Source organism: Podarcis liolepis (assembly GCF_965112155.1).
Source record: "Podarcis liolepis genome assembly, chromosome: 7".
Lineage (NCBI taxonomy): Eukaryota > Metazoa > Chordata > Lepidosauria > Squamata > Lacertidae > Podarcis > Podarcis liolepis.
The window spans coordinates 5,536,057-5,553,456 of record NC_139561.1 but is presented as its reverse complement, the minus strand read 5'-3'; the positions used below and the strand labels follow the sequence as shown (position 1 = coordinate 5,553,456).

At 43.6% G+C, this 17,400-nt stretch overlaps 1 protein-coding gene and 1 long non-coding RNA gene across 6 annotated transcripts in view; one reads left to right on the top strand and one right to left on the bottom strand.

Annotated features, from left to right (window-relative positions):
- LOC310712028 overlaps positions 1–17,400 on the top strand; it is a 130,058-nt gene that overhangs the window by 58,486 nt on the left and 54,172 nt on the right. The gene's annotated exons all lie outside the window — the stretch shown is intronic.
- MXD1 (MAX dimerization protein 1) lies at positions 339–17,302 on the bottom strand. Of its 5 annotated transcripts, none has more exons than XM_083514446.1 (7): positions 16,958–17,244; positions 15,347–15,446; positions 11,052–11,081; positions 9,015–9,068; positions 5,949–6,063; positions 5,339–5,498; positions 339–5,223 (listed from the first exon to the last, which is right to left on the bottom strand). In XM_083514446.1, exons 1-7 carry the CDS (start codon positions 17,034–17,036, stop codon positions 5,033–5,035), a joined length of 729 nt encoding a protein of 242 aa, XP_083370572.1. In that variant the 5' UTR covers positions 17,037–17,244; the 3' UTR covers positions 339–5,032. The 5 variants fall into 5 exon arrangements, with proteins under 5 accessions (XP_083370572.1, XP_083370573.1, XP_083370576.1 ...); XM_083514447.1 differs by having other exon boundaries at positions 339–5,220; XM_083514450.1 differs by lacking the exon at positions 9,015–9,068 and adding an exon at positions 6,976–7,050.

Below are 17,400 nucleotides of genomic sequence, written 5' to 3'. Positions count from 1 at the left end.
ATGCTTCCATACTATACTTTCCACCCCCTCTTCCCTTGCATGGCTCAGAGTAATTGATATGGTACTGTCAGTGGCCAAACATTAATCAGGTCCACATTTGCTTAGTTTCATCACTGCCATAGCATCAGCTCAAGTTCCCAGAATCTCAATGGGTCCTTAGTATGGGTGCTGCTGCTGGAAGCTAGGGCAAAAAAATGCTAGAAGTGGTTTTCAGACAGCTGCATGTTCCCTACAGACTGTGAAAAAAGATTTACTAGCTAGTTTCAAAATGATCTGAATGTCTTTATAAATGAATGAATAAGAGCTGCCTTTCAATAAACACCCACACTGGAGCACTCTTTAATAATGAAATAATTTATTTTCTAACAGTTGAACAATACAGAAGTATACATATACACAGCAAGGTCTTCTAAAACATGTAATTTCTAAAAATGCATGTGCTAACTGTAATAAAAAGCACCATTATATGGTCTTGACACAGGATTTTTATGACATGGTATTTACATTAGGAACTGAACATCTGGAAACTGAATTCCTATTTTCTCCCTATCTGCTGCTCCCCTGTTTAGGCTGCATTTTTATTTGGAAGACTCCAAAACTAATGTCAAGAGTTCAAAAGCGCAAGTGTTGTTAAGAGCACCTATTTGAGGAAAGGTCAATCAAAAGAACAGCACAAAAATAAAGCCATCCTCCTCCAGAGAGGCCAAATCTTTGGGCACTTCAGAAGGGAACAGGTATGTTTCAGTAAGCATATTTAAGCCGTCAAGCAGATGGCAGCCAAACAAGCTGACTTTAAGAGTTGTTCAACCAGACCACAATATTCAAAACAAACAGGTTTGCTATAGTCAATCTTTGTACAGAGACGCAGGAGCAGGGAAAGAGATTTTGTTTGCTCAGTAGTGTGTGGGGGTCTTTTTCCTCCAAACTAAGAGTGTCACTGATTCACATAGATGTTCCAAGAGCTTCAGGTGGTCATAATGTACAAAAACCAAACACGTGCCCTAACAGAAAGAATTAATAATAATAATAAACCCTCTTCAAATCAAAGCAGCAAGGGAGTAAGCAACACAGTATTTGTAATCAGGGGAGCAAACATAAACTAGGTATAGAAAGCAGAATTTGTCTCAATACAGTTAAGTGTCAAAACCTGAAATTTGTTACCAAGAGGGCAAAAGGAGGACTCCGAGTCCTAATATATTGCTAGAGCTTACACCAGATGCCCAGTTCACTCTAATTAGGCAGCAAGCACTTAAAAAAATGAAGCTTCCCCATCATTCGTCCCATCCTCCCAAAGAACACAGGGCTTCCTTCTAGTGGATTTGTAAGCGCTCCTGAAGAGAGAGAGCAACAAGACAAAAGAGTGAGGGAGGGGGATAAGGGCGGGAGAGAAGTGCCATATTCTGAGAACAAAGTGCTAAAATGGCAGTTGGCAGAACTCAGCCTGCTAATGCCCAGAGCTCTGGAATCTTGCAAGAGGGTGGGAAAGTTTGTGGCACCTCACTGGACATCTCAAATAAGTGCTCAGCTTGAATCAAAAACAGGTATTCACACCAACCCTGGAAAAAAGTTCACAAGATGTGACTACCAGCACCTTGAAAGCTCTGCTTTATAAAAAACACAATACCATAATAAAAGTTCTGGGTGTTCAACACTCAGGAGAAAAGTTCATCAGGTACAGACAATACTTTTTAGGCTACTTCAGACTGTCACCCTGACATCCACATTTACTTCTGATCAGAAAGAGCAAAAATTTTGAATTTCCATTTCCAATCAAGTGCGCCCCACATTCGCATCTGCGCAGGCCGTTACTGAGTGCAACAGCGTTTAGTGCGACCTTTTTAACACATGCGGCTTCCAGCTGTAAACACAGGCACAGAAACAACCCCAGTTCCCCTTTAGTAATCTTCAAAATTAATGTATCTGTAGCTTATCGAGTCATAATGCTGGTGGATCAGTGAATTCGAGAGAAAGTCTGGCTAGACCATAATGTCACACTTCTGTGGCCCAGCTTATACATCACCCAAGTGACATGGTTGCCACTCACAACCCCTGTGGTTGTTCCCACACCACCTTGGCAGTGTATGAAACCTCTGCTCATGAAGTTGAGACAGGATAGATTAGTGCAGTTATGCACCACACCTACCTGCAAGCACAGTACAAACCTCCCTCACCCTGTTGGCAGGAATTTCTAATAATGGGGGGCCATGTATGCAACTGGGCCTATTTATCCATCCTTGAAGTGGGCACAGCTATCTGAGGGATGGGCTGGGTGAATAGCAAAGAGCACCACAAAAGTTTGCAGCTGCTAAGGCCAGTCCTAGCCAAGAGATTTAAAGGTGTCCCTGGAGCCCACGGGACAATTTGTTTTAGATGCCCAGATGCGTCTGAAACCCCGCTCACCTCCTTAGGGTTAAGGTTTTTTTTAACATTAGTGCATCATTTGCAAAGTTCAATTTTTCTGTACCATCCAAATTTTGAAAGAACCACATCCAAACAGTGCAAAGATTAATTACCGGTTCACAATAGGGACCAAAAAACCAAAACCCCAACCCCCCAAAACAAGAATCCCACAGTATTTTACTAAAAATACAACAGGCACAATCCACCAGGAATTTCTCCGGCTCAAAGTACACCAAAACAAAAGTGGCCACATACAACCATGGCTAAACTGCTACTTCCATGTGTCTATATATTTTTGTTGCTTGGGGAAGGAGGGAGAGAAAGAAGGGGTACTATCTAGGAGAAGTTAGAAGTGGATTGTGCCCAGTTATAATTAACTCATATAAAGGCACAACAATTAAAACACATTAGGCCGAATCCTTAAGACTCGTTACGTCTAAAGAAAAGTACACAAATTTGTAATTCAAATTTACCCCATCAAAATGCCCCCAAAATCTGAAGTTACTTTGAACCTTAAAGTGGCAACATGGAGTTGAATTTGTGAGGCAGTTTTATGCAACTCATTAACAAATATAGAAGCTCAAAGGTCTCAGGCAAGAAACATGTCGGAACAAAGGACCTCAAAGTGCAGCTACTCAACTTCTTTTAGTTTACAGGTTGGGAGCTAGCTCTCTGAAGGGTTTTCTGCTTCGATTCAAAGCCAGCTTATAAATGCAAGAAGGCCTCCAACAAATAGGAGTTCAGTGCAAGTCTGCTGGACAACTTAAAATTCCAGCCTTTTTTTTTTTTAAAAAAAAAGATAGCACACTCAAAAGAAATAGCTTTGGAGATCTTTAGCAATCCACTAGCCCCACTTCCCATCTTGAATTTTTTTCCAAAGATAGCTTTAAGCTTCTTGAAGAAATCAAATGTAATTTTCATGTTGTTTAGAACTTGTGTCCTAGTGGATTTTGGCAGCTCAGGTCATGCAAGCAAGCATGAATTACATTTTGAAGCTAAATAAGCTACATAGCCCTTTTAGAGTGAAGTGACATGAAGTTGCTTAACTGGCTCTCAGGTAGCCTCTAAGTGCTCGGGGACAGCAAGCTGTATACAAATAAATATTAAAAGTCCCTGGGAGTTAATGTTCAAAGCAAAGAGAATGGGACTAAGCAAATCTCACTCAGTGGACCGTGAAATACAAAGTTACCTAAACATCTATAAAAGCATAAAATCATAAGAATGTTATTACATTAAGTTTATATAAAAATGAATAAATACTATTCATAGACCACGTTATGTACATTTGTGTGTGCTCTAGTTAGTGGTTAGAATGCTGTTGGATGTGGGACACCAGAGACAGGGTGAGAAGCAGACAGAAAAGATAATAAAGTCAAACCTAAAATCCACATGCAAGTCACTTTTCTGAGGGCTACCAAATAATTTAAACAGGCAAAGGAGTGCTAGAAGGCCAAGATGGCACCACAGAATTACTGTAATGCAGTCTCCTCAGTCATTAACTCAAAGCTAGCACAGCTAACTTTGTCACTCAGTTATTGCTGAATTTTTTTAAGTAAACAGATTGGACTAGAACCAAGTATACAAATGAGGCATAATTCTTTTGTGCTAAAGGGATCGAGATCAGCTTTGTTCATCTCTCTGAGGTAGAAAGAATTGTCCCAGAGACAAGAAGGACTTAGCTAGAACTGCTGCTAGGAACAAAAGGTAAATGCAGCTATCAATGCAAAGACATCATCATAAAGATTGCACTGGAGTAGTTTAAAGTACCATTTGGTCTTTTGACACCAAAGATAATTGAGATGTCTTTAAGTAAAGGCATCCTACCAAGGTAATGAGCTAATAGTGAAAAGAACCCCACCCCATCAAGAGCCTACTGCACAATCCTATTCCTACTATATTTCTGCCAAAGTTAGTTTTAGTCTGCCAGTTGCCTGTCTCAATCCTCGCCCTCTGGGACTACTGATGAGAAGGTGGCTCAGTGCTTATAATCCAAATGGAGCTTTGATTCAGTACTGGCAGGAGTGTCTCAGAGATTACTACATTACAACTACAATGACTTGGGACACTTCAGAATAACTTCTGAACAGTGGCTGGGACATTTCACTGCACAATTCCCTCACAGAAACTTGCAATGCTTCATAAGTATGCTCTGCCAATTACCAGCTCTGAATGACAGAAACCACGAGTTCTTCCTATAGAGGTCATGTTTGAGGAATAGTGGCTAGTCTGGCTGTTTTGGACACCTTATATTATGCTCTCCCCTCCTCCCACCCCTATAGTGAAAAAGTTAATCTTGAACATTAAGCAACAGCAGCACAGGCAAAAAGTGTAAGTTGCTATTACTGCAACAATATTATTGGGTGCTTAGAAATTTGGTAGGAATGTTCAGTCTCATAGAGATGAGTTTACTGACAGAAAAGGGAAGCTAGTGGATGCCATCAGATGTGTGCTCCAGAGAGTAGCTTGTAACCCACAACCCTATGCACTGTTTTCAGACTTAGGCAAAGCAGATTTTGGTAATGTTGGTGGCACAAGAAGTTTACGTGCAAGAGAATTGTGGGACGGTCCAACATACTACCTAGTAAGATCCAACAAGGAAACAGCAATGGATGGAAAGAAAGCTACTGGCTCCTTATAGGCTGAGACAAGCCTTGAGATTGTTCTGCAGCTTTATTCTCTTAATGCCGGCGCTCGAATAGCCCTCATCACTGCAGACACTCTGCAAGCTTCCCCTTTCGTCCAAATCACTTGGGCTGCTGCTGCTGCTCCAGTCTAGGTCCCCTGTTAGGTAGTCTGTGCTTTCCACATCCACATCGATTTCTTCTGCAAAAGAAATGCAATGTTACTTGGGTAGCTCAGACAGCATTCACTTCCTAACAATGCAATTCCTATTTGGTCATGGAAGCAGGGACCCAACTCAATCACCACCAGTACACACCTCTGTCTGAATCGGATCGATCAGAAGAAACAGTAGATCCTATACTGTCCATTCTTATTCGCTCAATACCCAGTTTCTCCAGCTGCCTTTTCAGGTGCCGCTGTTCTCGTTGCAACTGATCTATTTGGTGTACTGCTTTTCTGTCATAGTCTTCAAGTTTCTGTAGAACAAAACAGGTGTAATATGATTCTTGTGCATTATGTGCAAAAGTTAAAAGCCATTATATCGATTTATTATTATTTGCATATGAAGTATGTCTAATGGCACTTCCCAAGCAATTTTAAGGCCTTGTATAAAATCATGTGGACCCTTCATCAGTGATGCACAGCACTGTCTTTGGCACCTACTCATCACGATTTACCTTCAAGTGCCTGCCAAGACTTAATGTCTGTATGTATTCTTCCAATGTGGTACAATGTTGACTCAAAGATTATGATGTTTTGTCCTTTCTCGTACCATGATGAAGCAGCCCTCTTCATTAGCGAGGAAACAATGTTCTTTAGGAATATGGCGTTATTTACTCCCTATCTCAGTTCCATGATATATTTGACAAACATAAAGTAATGAGCTTTTTTACATGGAGCTCTAGAGCACATCCGCTTCAACTCACCTTGATGTGCAATTTAGCTTTTGTAAGTAAACTTAGCGTGGTATGCCTACTGGATTCCGGTCCAAGAGGCACCAGCCCTTTGAGCTTCTCCAGACACAGTCGCAGATGAGCACGTCTGTTAACCAAGATACACACAGGTTGTTATGAGTGCAAGATCAACGATCTGGAAACATTCATCATGGGTACTTCTCTATTATATAACTAAGGAACTAGGATAAGTAATCACAAAGCTTAGAAAAGAGATGAAAAGCATGTTCATCACTGTCTCAGGCCATTCTGAATTAGGTCTTTTGAAAGTTGGCTATGCCTGATTCAATACCCATTCTAAATGTCTAAAACAGGGGTAAAGAACTGCCAGGCCACAGTGGGCAAGCCAAGCTCTCCTGTCCTATGTCCAATGTGGGGCAGTAATATTTGTCAGATGTGGGGCAGTAATATTGAGGCTGGGTCAAACAAGGGGTTTACAGGTAGCTTTGAAGCTCAACCACCAGCTGATTGTCAGGGCTTCAAAGTGCGGCACAAGACTCCTTTCAAGGTCCAACCACCTGCTGAGATCAGCTGCACTAGGGAGTTAAGATTCAGTTTCCTACCTGTAGTTTAAATCTACTTTGACGTAACATATGCCATGAAGCTAGTCAATCTCAAAATAAAATACACCACAAAGTCATAAAGTGATGCAATTATAATTACACAACGCAAGATACCCACACATTTTAATTAAAACTAATTCCAGTTTTACCTTACCCAGTAATGTAGCAAAATTAGTTTCAGAGATAACTAACCACCACTGATAAGTTGATCACCAGCATTTTAACTAGCTGTTGGAGACCTTGAGCTTTTCCATGTAAATACTCTGTTTAGCTTTAGAATTTTTCAACTAAAGGCAAAAGCCTTTAAACTGAATGGTTTTAGTAAGCCTATTCATTAACACAACATTCAAGCCTACTGGACTACTGGCACGTCTAACCAAGTACTATCTATTCTGACCATAAGCAGTTCACAAAGGTCTCTTTCCTGGTCCTACAACCTTTTAAATTCCCAGCTTCTGTGTGTACCCTTTTCTGCTACTCTTCCTTCCTTGCCTCTTCCCTTCAGCTCAGTCCTTCTCCATTCCTTAACCACATGGGACGAAAGAGAAAACAGATTTTTAAAACAAATTCACTCTAGCCTTCAATTCGGCTCAGGACTGATGACAAAATAAACAGTATGTGTATGAAGCAAGGGTGGGGAAGCTTTTTAGACTGGTGGGCCAGATTCCTCTATTTCCACACCGCCATGCACAACTTTTGACAGGTGAGCAGATGCAGGTAGGTTGTTGCATCCATATGGTTGTCAGGCACTTGGGAACTGCAGCATAGAGGCCTTTGCCAGCTTCCCAGGCACTGAGCATACAGCTGGCAAAGCTGCTTTCTGCAAAAATTGGCTGCACAGCTGAGTTCTGCACAGGGAACTCTGCTGCACAGCTGATCCAGCAAGCTTGAACTTCAACCCTGATTTATGTTTCCCTTGATTTAGGCAGGGATCAGCTGCACAATAGGGTTCTCTAAGGAGGAACTTGGTTGTGCTGCCAACCCGTCACATATGACATCAGGTGTGCGGCAGATGGGCATGGTTTGGGGGAAAAGAGCTTAACAGGTCAAAATGGAATCCACGCTGGACCAAATTCAGCCAGTGGGCTGAAGGCTCCCTACTGATGTTTCAAATACTAGTTTGTTAAGAAAACAGTTCATGAAAGGTTGGAAGAAACTCCCAGAGCACATTTCTCTGGAGGAAGTATATGTTATGGTCCTTTTTTTAATGCTGGTATTAAAAAGGAATTCCTGTCAGGCTGTACAAATGAAGCCCTTTGCAGAGGTGGGTGAGAAGAACAGAGAGCCTGCCTAAGGTCAGGGGAGAGTTACATGGAACAGCCTTTTGGTGAAAGCCAGGAGCTGGGAAAACACAGTCCTGAAAGTTTTTGCTGAGGGAGATGGTGTTCTTTATGCTTACAAAATTATTGGGATTAGTCTTTACTTTTCAAACAAAAAAAGTGCTGGGAGTTAGGACTGTGGGGACAATAGGACCTCCTCCTTCAAGTCAAACTGCCACATACTTAGGGGCATTTTTAATACAACAATAAAAATAAAGAAAACAAATATTCCCACAGGCTAGGAAAAATAATTGGTGGCTTACAAGCTGATCTGCCATTTGTAGAGCCCAGGCTGCAGCAATTACAATTTGCCCTCAATTAGTCCTATGCAATCCTAAGTAAAGATACATATTTACTAAGTATACAAAAGTACTCTTAAGACCAGCATGGAACAGTATATATTTAATAAGCAAGAACTATGTTGTGAACCAGAATTTCATTGACACAACAAGGAAAGTTTCAGAAGTTCTTCAAATACAGTCTACGTCAGGAGTAGCCAATGTGATGCCTTCCAGATGTAATTGCAATGACATCAAATCAATAAAGCAACAATAAAGTATTGCATTTTCAAAAAGAGCACTGTTAAAATTTCCTTTCCCCCCCTATCCAGATGGATAACCATAACATTTTATTTGGCTGCCAGAATTTTGACTGTTTAAGCCAGATGAGTCATAGTGCTTCCATTTCAAAGCACTACACTGATTTCCTAGTTGTTTCCAATTCAAGGAATTCCCTTTAAAGCTCTAAGTGCCTTCAGACCCAAATGCCTATAGGACAATGCCTTGAGATCCTTGGCAGAGGGCCTTCTTCCTTAGAGAAAACGTATTATGTATGCACTAAGGACAGGGTAGTATCTGTGCTGGTACCACACTCACCTCCTCAGGGAGATATGACTGGTGTTGGCGTTACTGTTTTTGGCATTACTATCTTTTCAGCACCAGTTTAACATATATTTGCTCAGGAGTTTGAAAGGCTTGTTGTCCCACTCTTCTTTTACTTTTTACAGTTCTCTTTGCCTCTCAATCTTTAAATCACTTGACAGATGTTTTATTATATTTGTATTTTTAATTATTATGTTCACTGTATGCTCCCTGGAATCCCTTGAAAGGCAGCCTACAGGTATTGTTAAAATAAAACAGACAGTAAACACTATTTATTTGGTTATGTTGCAAGCAGTCTTCACAAATGCAACCTTGCTATTTGTAGACATGCTGTAAACACATTTAAAATTTAAACACTTAATTTTCATTTATTCCATGGAAGAAAATAAAACACGTGCTTAGCTTTTGTTATTGAATTTAAGTGTACAAAGTGCTTAACCATGACTAAATCATGCCCACATCATTTTAAATTGTAGTTCCTAAGATATCTTATCGGATCATGAGATTTACAGGCTGAGCTGGCGGAATTTCCCTGCTTCACTTTCTGTAATTTCCTTGGTAAATATTATGGGAAGCAATTTACTAAGCACTGCTGAATGAGTTTTCTATAGAAAATGATTTACAACACACCTAATTTGGAACACAGACAAATGTTTACATGTTGTAGGCTACATTTACTAAAAAGGCCCAAACTGCTCTACAGTAAATGGCCTGAAGGACAACAGGGAATTTTTCCTAAAACATTTTCTTCCTGGAAATTCAGTTCATGCTAACAATGATGAAAAGCTGAACATTTAAAACACAATGTATTGTTTCAATTCTATAATTTAAAAGACTGAAGATGTGCAGCCATTTAAATTCACTTTAGGTGCAAAGTGTTGCAGCATGTTTAATCCCTTGTTGAAAGCGCCTGTGTAAAAACACAGAATGATTTTTTGTCTGTGTAAAAAAATAATTTCATTCTTAAATAGAGTAGAAAAATGTCAAAATGAAGCCCATGGTGCATTTTAGAGAAATAGTAATATGTAGTTTCCTATTTTCTAAGTTTCATTACCTTCTTTTCATAACCATTAACTCATCATTTGCCATATCCCAAATTAAGCTCCAGTTCTTACAAAAGATATGCAGCTAATTCATAAAATGTTTCAGGAGAGGTTGTACCAAGATCCTTTTCTATATAACATAGGAATTAGTCTAACATTCCAGCCTCACATGGTAAGTCTACCACACCAGTCTACCACACCAATAAAACCATCTCAATTAAGCCACAACACTGTGACTAAGGTACACCTACTATGTGCCTCCAAAGAGTACTCTAGATGTCCTATTTGTGCCAACCCAGTTAGAGCAGCAATCACATGTATGGGTGCCAAATTGGCCTTAAATTTAGTCCTCACTTCAGCATGATTCTTTGAACAGGTTATTGACTTTATAAATCAGTATTCCCCACATTCATTTACTAGTCTGAGAACCGTATGCAAGAAAAGTGGCAACAGGCAACCATGAACTAGTCCCTGCGGTGAAAGCCTTTTGAAGTACTGTGTGCCAGCTGGGAAATACAGACTGCAGACCCCCACTAGCACATGTGGTTGGAATGAAACCACACAGTTCCTAAGCAAACATCACTGGAGCAATAGCCCCTTTCTGAAGACCACGGAGGAGGAAAGCTGCTGAGAAGTTTTTCCTTCAGCAATATTTTTTCTGAGACTTTGTCATTCAGAGAACCATCACTACCAACGTTATTTTCATAACAGACCCAATTACCTAAAGGAACTCAAACACAGAAAGGCTAAAGGACAGTTTTCAGAATCATTTCAATGTGGTTTGAGAATTCTGATTATAGTGGGGTGATTTAATGCATATGGCAAACAGAATGGCCCAAAGACAGTGAGATTTTGCATTAAAGCCTTTCCACTCAGCAGCTCTTGCCACATGCACAATTCTGTATACAGTCGTACCTCCTTTTGCGTCTGGGATCTGTTAGAGCCCTGGATGCTCAACAAAGCGCTGCTCTGCGCATGTGCGAAGCACAATTTAATGCTTCTGAACGTGTGTGAGCAGCAAACCCGGAAGTAACCTGTTCCGGTACTTCTGGGTTTGCCACGGACGTTCGACGAAATGGACCCTAAACGGGGCAGACTCAAAACAAGGTATGACTGTACTTCAAGCCACCACCCAGAAAAAAACAGCTTCCCCAAACTGGATTTTTAACCTAAAAACACTGCTTTGATTCACCTCATCAAATTACTATAAAATGTAAGATGCGACTACTGCTTTGATTAATTAAAATCTTTTAATCATTTGAAGACTCACCTGTTCTTTTCCATTTCGTTGTGTGTTGATCTAAATAGAGAAAGAGGGGATTAATGTTACCATTTACACTTGTCAACCATGGAGTAAACATACCTTTGCAGGTTTCAAACCACTATGAACAAGATGCAACTCTGTTTGTTACTGAATCCCAGGTCAGTAGGGATACAAACCAGGGACCACAGTTGCATTATGAATAAGATACAATCATGCCTGCCCGTTCCATGGCTCTCACCATAAGGCGTGGCAAAATAATCTACTGAATGAATCACAACCACTTATTTTGCAAGACCCACAGTCTTTCTGAATCCAACTACAGTGGTGCCTCGCAAAACGAAAAGAATCCGTTCTGTGATTCTCTTCGTCTAGCGGTTTTTTTTGTCTTGCGAAGCAAGCCCATTGGTGGATTAGCGGCTTTTAGCGGCTTATCTGCTGATCGGATCAGCTGATAAGCGGCTTAGCGGCTTAGAAAAAGGGGGGAAGGGGGGGGAAACCGCAGGAACTCGCAAGGCATTGTCGTCTTGCGAAGCAAGTCCATAGGAAATTCGTTTTGCGAAGCACCTCCAAAACGGAAAACTCTTTCGTCTAGAGAGCTTTCCGTCTTGCGGGGCACCACTGTATACCCCAGAACACAGATTAAGAAAGAAATTTCCTGGAGTATTTTAAAAGTCTTTCTTCCTCCTGTCCTGGGGTGGGGAACCGTTGCTTTTAAGAGTGAGAAAAAAACTTTCCAGGAGAACTTGATAACATTTGATTACAACTAAAAAAAAAATGCACATATTTAACCCATCCAAGTTACATGACTGCTCCTCTTAAAGCTTTTGAAGAACTTGTGAATGATTTTGGATAACTTACCCAACATAATCATCACCATAATTTCATTTAAATAAGTATGTGAGAAGAGAACAGATTATATACACTCTGCACATGATGTACTCATGAAGACAAAACTACTAACGCACAACAAAAACATATTGCACAAACCCATGTACCGTATTTTTCGCCCCATAGGACGCACCGGCCCATAAGACGCACCTAGATTTTAGGGGGGGAAACAAAGGGAAAAAAATTTATTTCCCCCCCAGGTGCGCTGCGCTACACCAGGAGCTTGGGGCGTGCGGAGCTCAGCGCGCCCCAAGCTTCTGCGTGCCGGCAAGGTCTCCGCTAGCGTGGGAGAGCCGGACGCCTCTCCCAGGGCTAGCGGACCCCTGCGCTAATCCAGAAGCTTGGGGCAAGCTGAGGTCAGCGCGCCCCAAGCTTCTGCATGCCGGCAAGCAGTCCGCTGCCACCCCAAGCCTCCCGCACCCGGCAGGAGGTCCCGCCGGGTGCGAGGCTTGGGGCGGCAGCGGACTGCTTGCGCGCACCTAGAAGCTTGGGGCGTGCTGAGGTCAGCGCACCCCAAGCTTCTGCATGCCGGCAAGCAGTCCGCTGCCGCCCCAAGCCTCCCGCACCCGGCAGGAGGTCCCGCCGGGTGCGAGGCTTGGGGCGGCAGCGGACTGCTTGCGCGCACCTAGAAGCTTGGGGCGTGCTGAGGTCAGCGCGCCCCAAGCTTCTGCATGCCGGCAAGCAGTCCGCTGCCGCCCCAAGCCTCCCGCACCCGGCAGGAGGTCCCGCCGGGTGCGCAAGGCTTGGGGCGGCAGCGGACTGCTTGCGCGCACCTAGAAGCTTGGGGCGTGCTGAGGTCAGCGCGCCCCAAGCTTCTGCATGCCGGCAAGCAGTCCGCTGCCGCCCCAAGCCTCCCGCACCCGGTGGGACCTCCTGCCGGGTGTGCGAGGCTTGCAGACACTCGCACGAAGCAGGGGGAGCCCTCCAGAGGGCTCCCCGTGCTTCGGGCGACAGGCTGCCGCCCCAAGCCTCGCGCACCCGGTAGGACCTCCTGCCGGGCGCGCGAGGCTTGAAGGCATTCGCCCCATAAGACGCACACCGATTTCCCCTTCATTTTTGGAGGGGAAAAAGTGCGTCTTATGGGGCGAAAAATACGGTATGTGGCCGTCAGGTGACACCCCCATGTGCCAAATCCTGGGGAAGACTTGTGTTTACTCGCATGAGAGGCTAGAAAAGTATTTCTTAAGTAGAAACCTTTGTTTTTAGTATGTTCTTTTTATTATTCTAAACATTACATTACATTACAATTAAATAAAGGAAGAATAGAAATAATAAACACACACATGCAACAACAAATTAGAAGGGACAGCTGAATGAGACTCCAGAAGATTCCTAGCTCAGGTTAGGTTAGAGCGTGTGCTGATAATGCCAAGGCTGCAGGTTCAATTCCCATATGGGATAGCTGCATATTCCTGCCTTGCAGGGGATTGGACTAAATGATCCTTGGGGTCCCTTCCAATTCTACAATTCTAAATCTTCCATATCTGATGCAACTGATGATCTAGCACCTAAATCGAATGGTATGCACACTTTCAAAGTAAAGTTCCACTACACACTCATCTTTAAAGCAGGAAAATGGGCTTACATGAAAATCATTGGAGGGAGAACCTATGAACTGAATTGATTAGCTTGCCAGAGAGTCCTGAACTATATTTGAGCATATATTTTACTTGTCCCAACATAATTTTATACAAACTATACACTTCCCTGGAGAACTATATCTAATGTAAGGTTCACATTAAAAGGTAAACTAATAAAGCTGGGGCAAGGGGGAAGAAGAGTTAACACTGAAACTTCATCTTCCACTTTCCATACCATTCCCAAACGGCAGAACATCATGTACTTATCTCAAGACCACTAACCACTGGCACAGCAGGGTAATTTAAGGATAAAGCTTTAACTGGGTACTTCCTGCTTCTAAGGCATGCAATGACATAAAGGTAGCCTGAATCTCCAGATATGTAAACAGAAAACTAAAACAAATGTTAGCAAGCTAATGGTTAAATCAACTGGGCCTTTAAAAAGATTATCATACTTCAATAAGAACTTCTGAAATGAGTGTTGCCATATTTTGAAGAGCAAAAAAGAGGCCACATTTGCCGACTTCTACTTCACTATGACAACTCTCATTTTATATACCCATGAAAAGGACATATGGCAATCCTAAACTGCCCAGTTCATCAATGTCCAAGGAACTTAAATCTGCCATTATCTAGCAGAATTGTAATAGAGTAATATGTTTTTGTTCCAACGGACTTTGGCTTTCCACACCAAGATGTTATAATACTGACGCTGTTATAATACTGACCCTCACTGTTAAGATTATTTTATCTGCCATCATTAACTGTTTTGCTTTTCTATATTTTATATGGTTGTTTTGATATGCTGCAAGTCACCCTGATTGCTGTTTTAGGGATAAAGGATGGGACATAAATATGCCTAATAAACACATCTTGTATTATATAGCAGTCTTGAATACTTACTACAAATACCCCATAGGCAGATAGTCATTTTGTGCACAAAATTAAGGAACTGGTGCAAAAACCTGGATCCATATGATTGTACTTATGCAAGAGAAGCAGCATATTTATGCAGAAGTAAACCCCATTTCAACAACAGCATTTACTCTTTAATAATTGTGCTCAGGATTGTAACAAGTGTGGGGAAACTCTGGTCTCCTAAACTACAGCTGCCATCATTCCTGGCTATTGACCATACATTCTAGGCCTGATGGAAGTTGGGAGTTCTGAAACATTTGGCGGGCCAAAGGTGCCTCACCCCTGGATTACAGCTGTTAATGTGTTTTCAAATTTCACTGGCTTCAAATAAGCACTCTTCAAATCCATTCTAAATTTCTTAGAAAACGTGGCTTCCAGAAATTAAACTGGCACTGAAATGTGTGTGGTGGTTTCCTGCAAATTAACTTGAGTATTTAGACTGATTAAGTGCCTTTTTTCCTAAAAACGTGTCTCAAAATCCTTAGAATGAAGCACAGCCAACTCAAGATGAAGGATGTTTTAAATTTGAATTTAATTTAAATTTTTGACAAATACTTCTTCAGATATTCCAACTGCAGCATTACAGTGCAGTATATTGGTTCAGAGGCCAGTGTAAACATTGACAGGAAACAAAAGTGAAACTGTCATGCCCTTTTGATCACAAACATGAAAACTTTTACACAATACAATCTACATCTTGACTTAAACTGTAATCCTAATTAACTCTATGGGGCTTACTCCCAGGCAAGTGGGGTTAGGACTACATCTTAACCTTTTAAATAAGGCTAATATCCTTGTAATTAGCACGTGCCCAATGTACTCATCATGCCTCTGCTGTAGTTGCTTTGGAAGTGACTGAGTTATGTGCATGGCTCACCCTGCAAGACAAAGGCAGAACACTCAGTTTTTCCTTACCTGCTACTACTACTATTTTTCTTAGATTTGTTTCTTCGTTTTAAGGCATCTCTATCCTTGCTGCTGTAGGGTAGCATGGAAGCATAGCCATGCTCAGCTTCTGTGGGAGAAACAATTATTTATCCCATTATTAACTCACAGCAAAACAAAATAACTCATTTAAGTTTACTGGCAGATATAACTAAATACTTCATCTCCTGACATTCAGTGCATGTTCTCTTTCAAATTAATCCCATCCACAGGATTTCGCATGCCATGAAAGCCGAATTCCAAACACCCCTCACTCACAAATTCACTAGATGACTAGCCTCAGTCAAGTCTGTATTCTCTTTGTCTCAGCATTCTTAAGTGCAGTACGTTAACATCTTATCTTACAAGCCTGGTATAAAGAATACACAAATAGTGTACAGGAAGTACTGGTACTTTGAATGCTTGAAATGCACCAATTATTATGATGCTGAATCAATAATGTCTCAGTTGTGGGTTGACAAGAGATTATGAACGCTTGAGCACAGCGATACTCCCCCGCCCCCCCCCTTTCCCAGAGAAGATGTAACAGAGTTTTGTAAAGGCTATTTGGAATTTACAAATGGGCAAAGCCTTCAGACTCAGGCAAGGGCACAGCAGCTTTCCATCTCGACAGTGTCAGCACTTGACCTCGATCGTCATGGCCGCTCCATTTCCTTCTACAGTTCGGGCCCCCGTTAGGGTTAAAAGCGGAGCGAGTGGGTGAGGAATAGCAGGGCACACCCCAACAACAGGGCCCGCTCCCCCAAACTGAATTTATTTGTGTGCGTCGGCATCAGCCGCTTTATTTATTTGTCGCCATGGATGTTCTGGTTAAATACCTTCGAGAGGCTTTGTACGGAGCGGGTCACACATTAAATGGGGTAAAATACAAGGGGCGCGCGATCCACACGATCGGAAGCGGGGCGCGTGGTAGATTTTTACAGCCCCACAACCTGCCCCCGCCCCCCCCCCCGCCACGCTAAGTGGGAAGAGGAGGCGGCGGCGGCTGGGAGGGAAGGAAAGAGGGAGGAGCGAGCCAGAGAAAAGGCAAAGCTGGATCAGAAGGGAGTCCGGGGCTCCCTCCCTAGTGAACAGGCTCAGAAGAAAGGAAATCTGAGGAGGAGGAGGAGGAGGAGGAAGCAGCCAGGCCATTCGTCCCGTCCCCCCCCCCCCCCGCCGCCTTTCGGGCTTATTTTTAGCCCCCTCCTCCTCCTCGCGCGGCGGAGCCTTTCCGGCGGTTCCCATTTTCTCTTGAAAGGCCCGAGTTGTTTACTCTTTCCCTCAGGGGGGATGGGAAGAAGGGAAGGCGGAGATCGGGCCGAAGGAGGGAGGGAGGGAGAAGCGGAGAAAAACACACGTACTAATAACAACGCGGAAGGAGGGGGGGGTCGGCGTCGCCCCTCCCCCCTTCTTCCCCAGCCTCCTCTCCCGAGGGGAGCGAAAGGAGCAACAAAAAAACAACGGGGCGGCGGCATCCCGGAGGAAGCCTCGCTGTCACCGGGGCGGCCGGATGCTCTCCCTCAGCGCGGCCCGAGAGCGAGCGAGCGAGCGGTGAAGGCGACAGGCCGGAGAGAACTTGGGCCGGCCGGCCGGCAGGCCTACCTCGCTCCCTCCGCTCCAGGAACTCGGCCGCCTCCAGCAGCATCTGGATGTTTTCGCACACTTGGGCGGCCGCCGCCATTTTGCCGGCTGCTTGGTCCTGCCGCCGCCGCCGGAGCCCTCGACGCCGACGACACCGCCACAGAGTCAGCCGCAGCAGCCAGGACTCTCTTCTTCCGCCGCCTCCGTCCAGCGCCCGGAGCCCGACTGTGTGTGTTTACCCCACCTCACAGCCTGACAGACTCGCCGCAACCAAGCCCTCCCTCCGCAGCCCAACCCGCTGCCCCTGGAGCGCGGCGCCCATTGGCCGCCCCTGGCCCGGCTCCGCCCCTGCCGCTGCCCGATTGGCCCTCAGCTAGGCAGAGTGGAAAGGGGAAAATAAGCGGCCAGCCACGCCCTGCTCGCTGGGCATTGGCCGCCTCTGCTCCTGAGCCCGCCTTTATCTA

Bases quoted from the DNA above. Each gene is read 5' to 3' on its own strand.
- MXD1 (XM_083514450.1), bottom strand. From the start codon at position 17,036: ATGGCGGCGGCCGCCCAAGTGTGCGAAAACATCCAGATGCTGCTGGAG. The intron at 11,082-15,346 runs GTAAGGAAAAAC...TTCTCTATTTAG, and splicing joins AAAAATAGTAGTAGTAGCAG to ATCAACACACAACGAAATGG. The intron at 7,051-11,051 runs GTGAGTCTTCAA...GGAATGGAGAAG, and splicing joins AACGAAATGGAAAAGAACAG to GACTGAGCTGAAGGGAAGAG.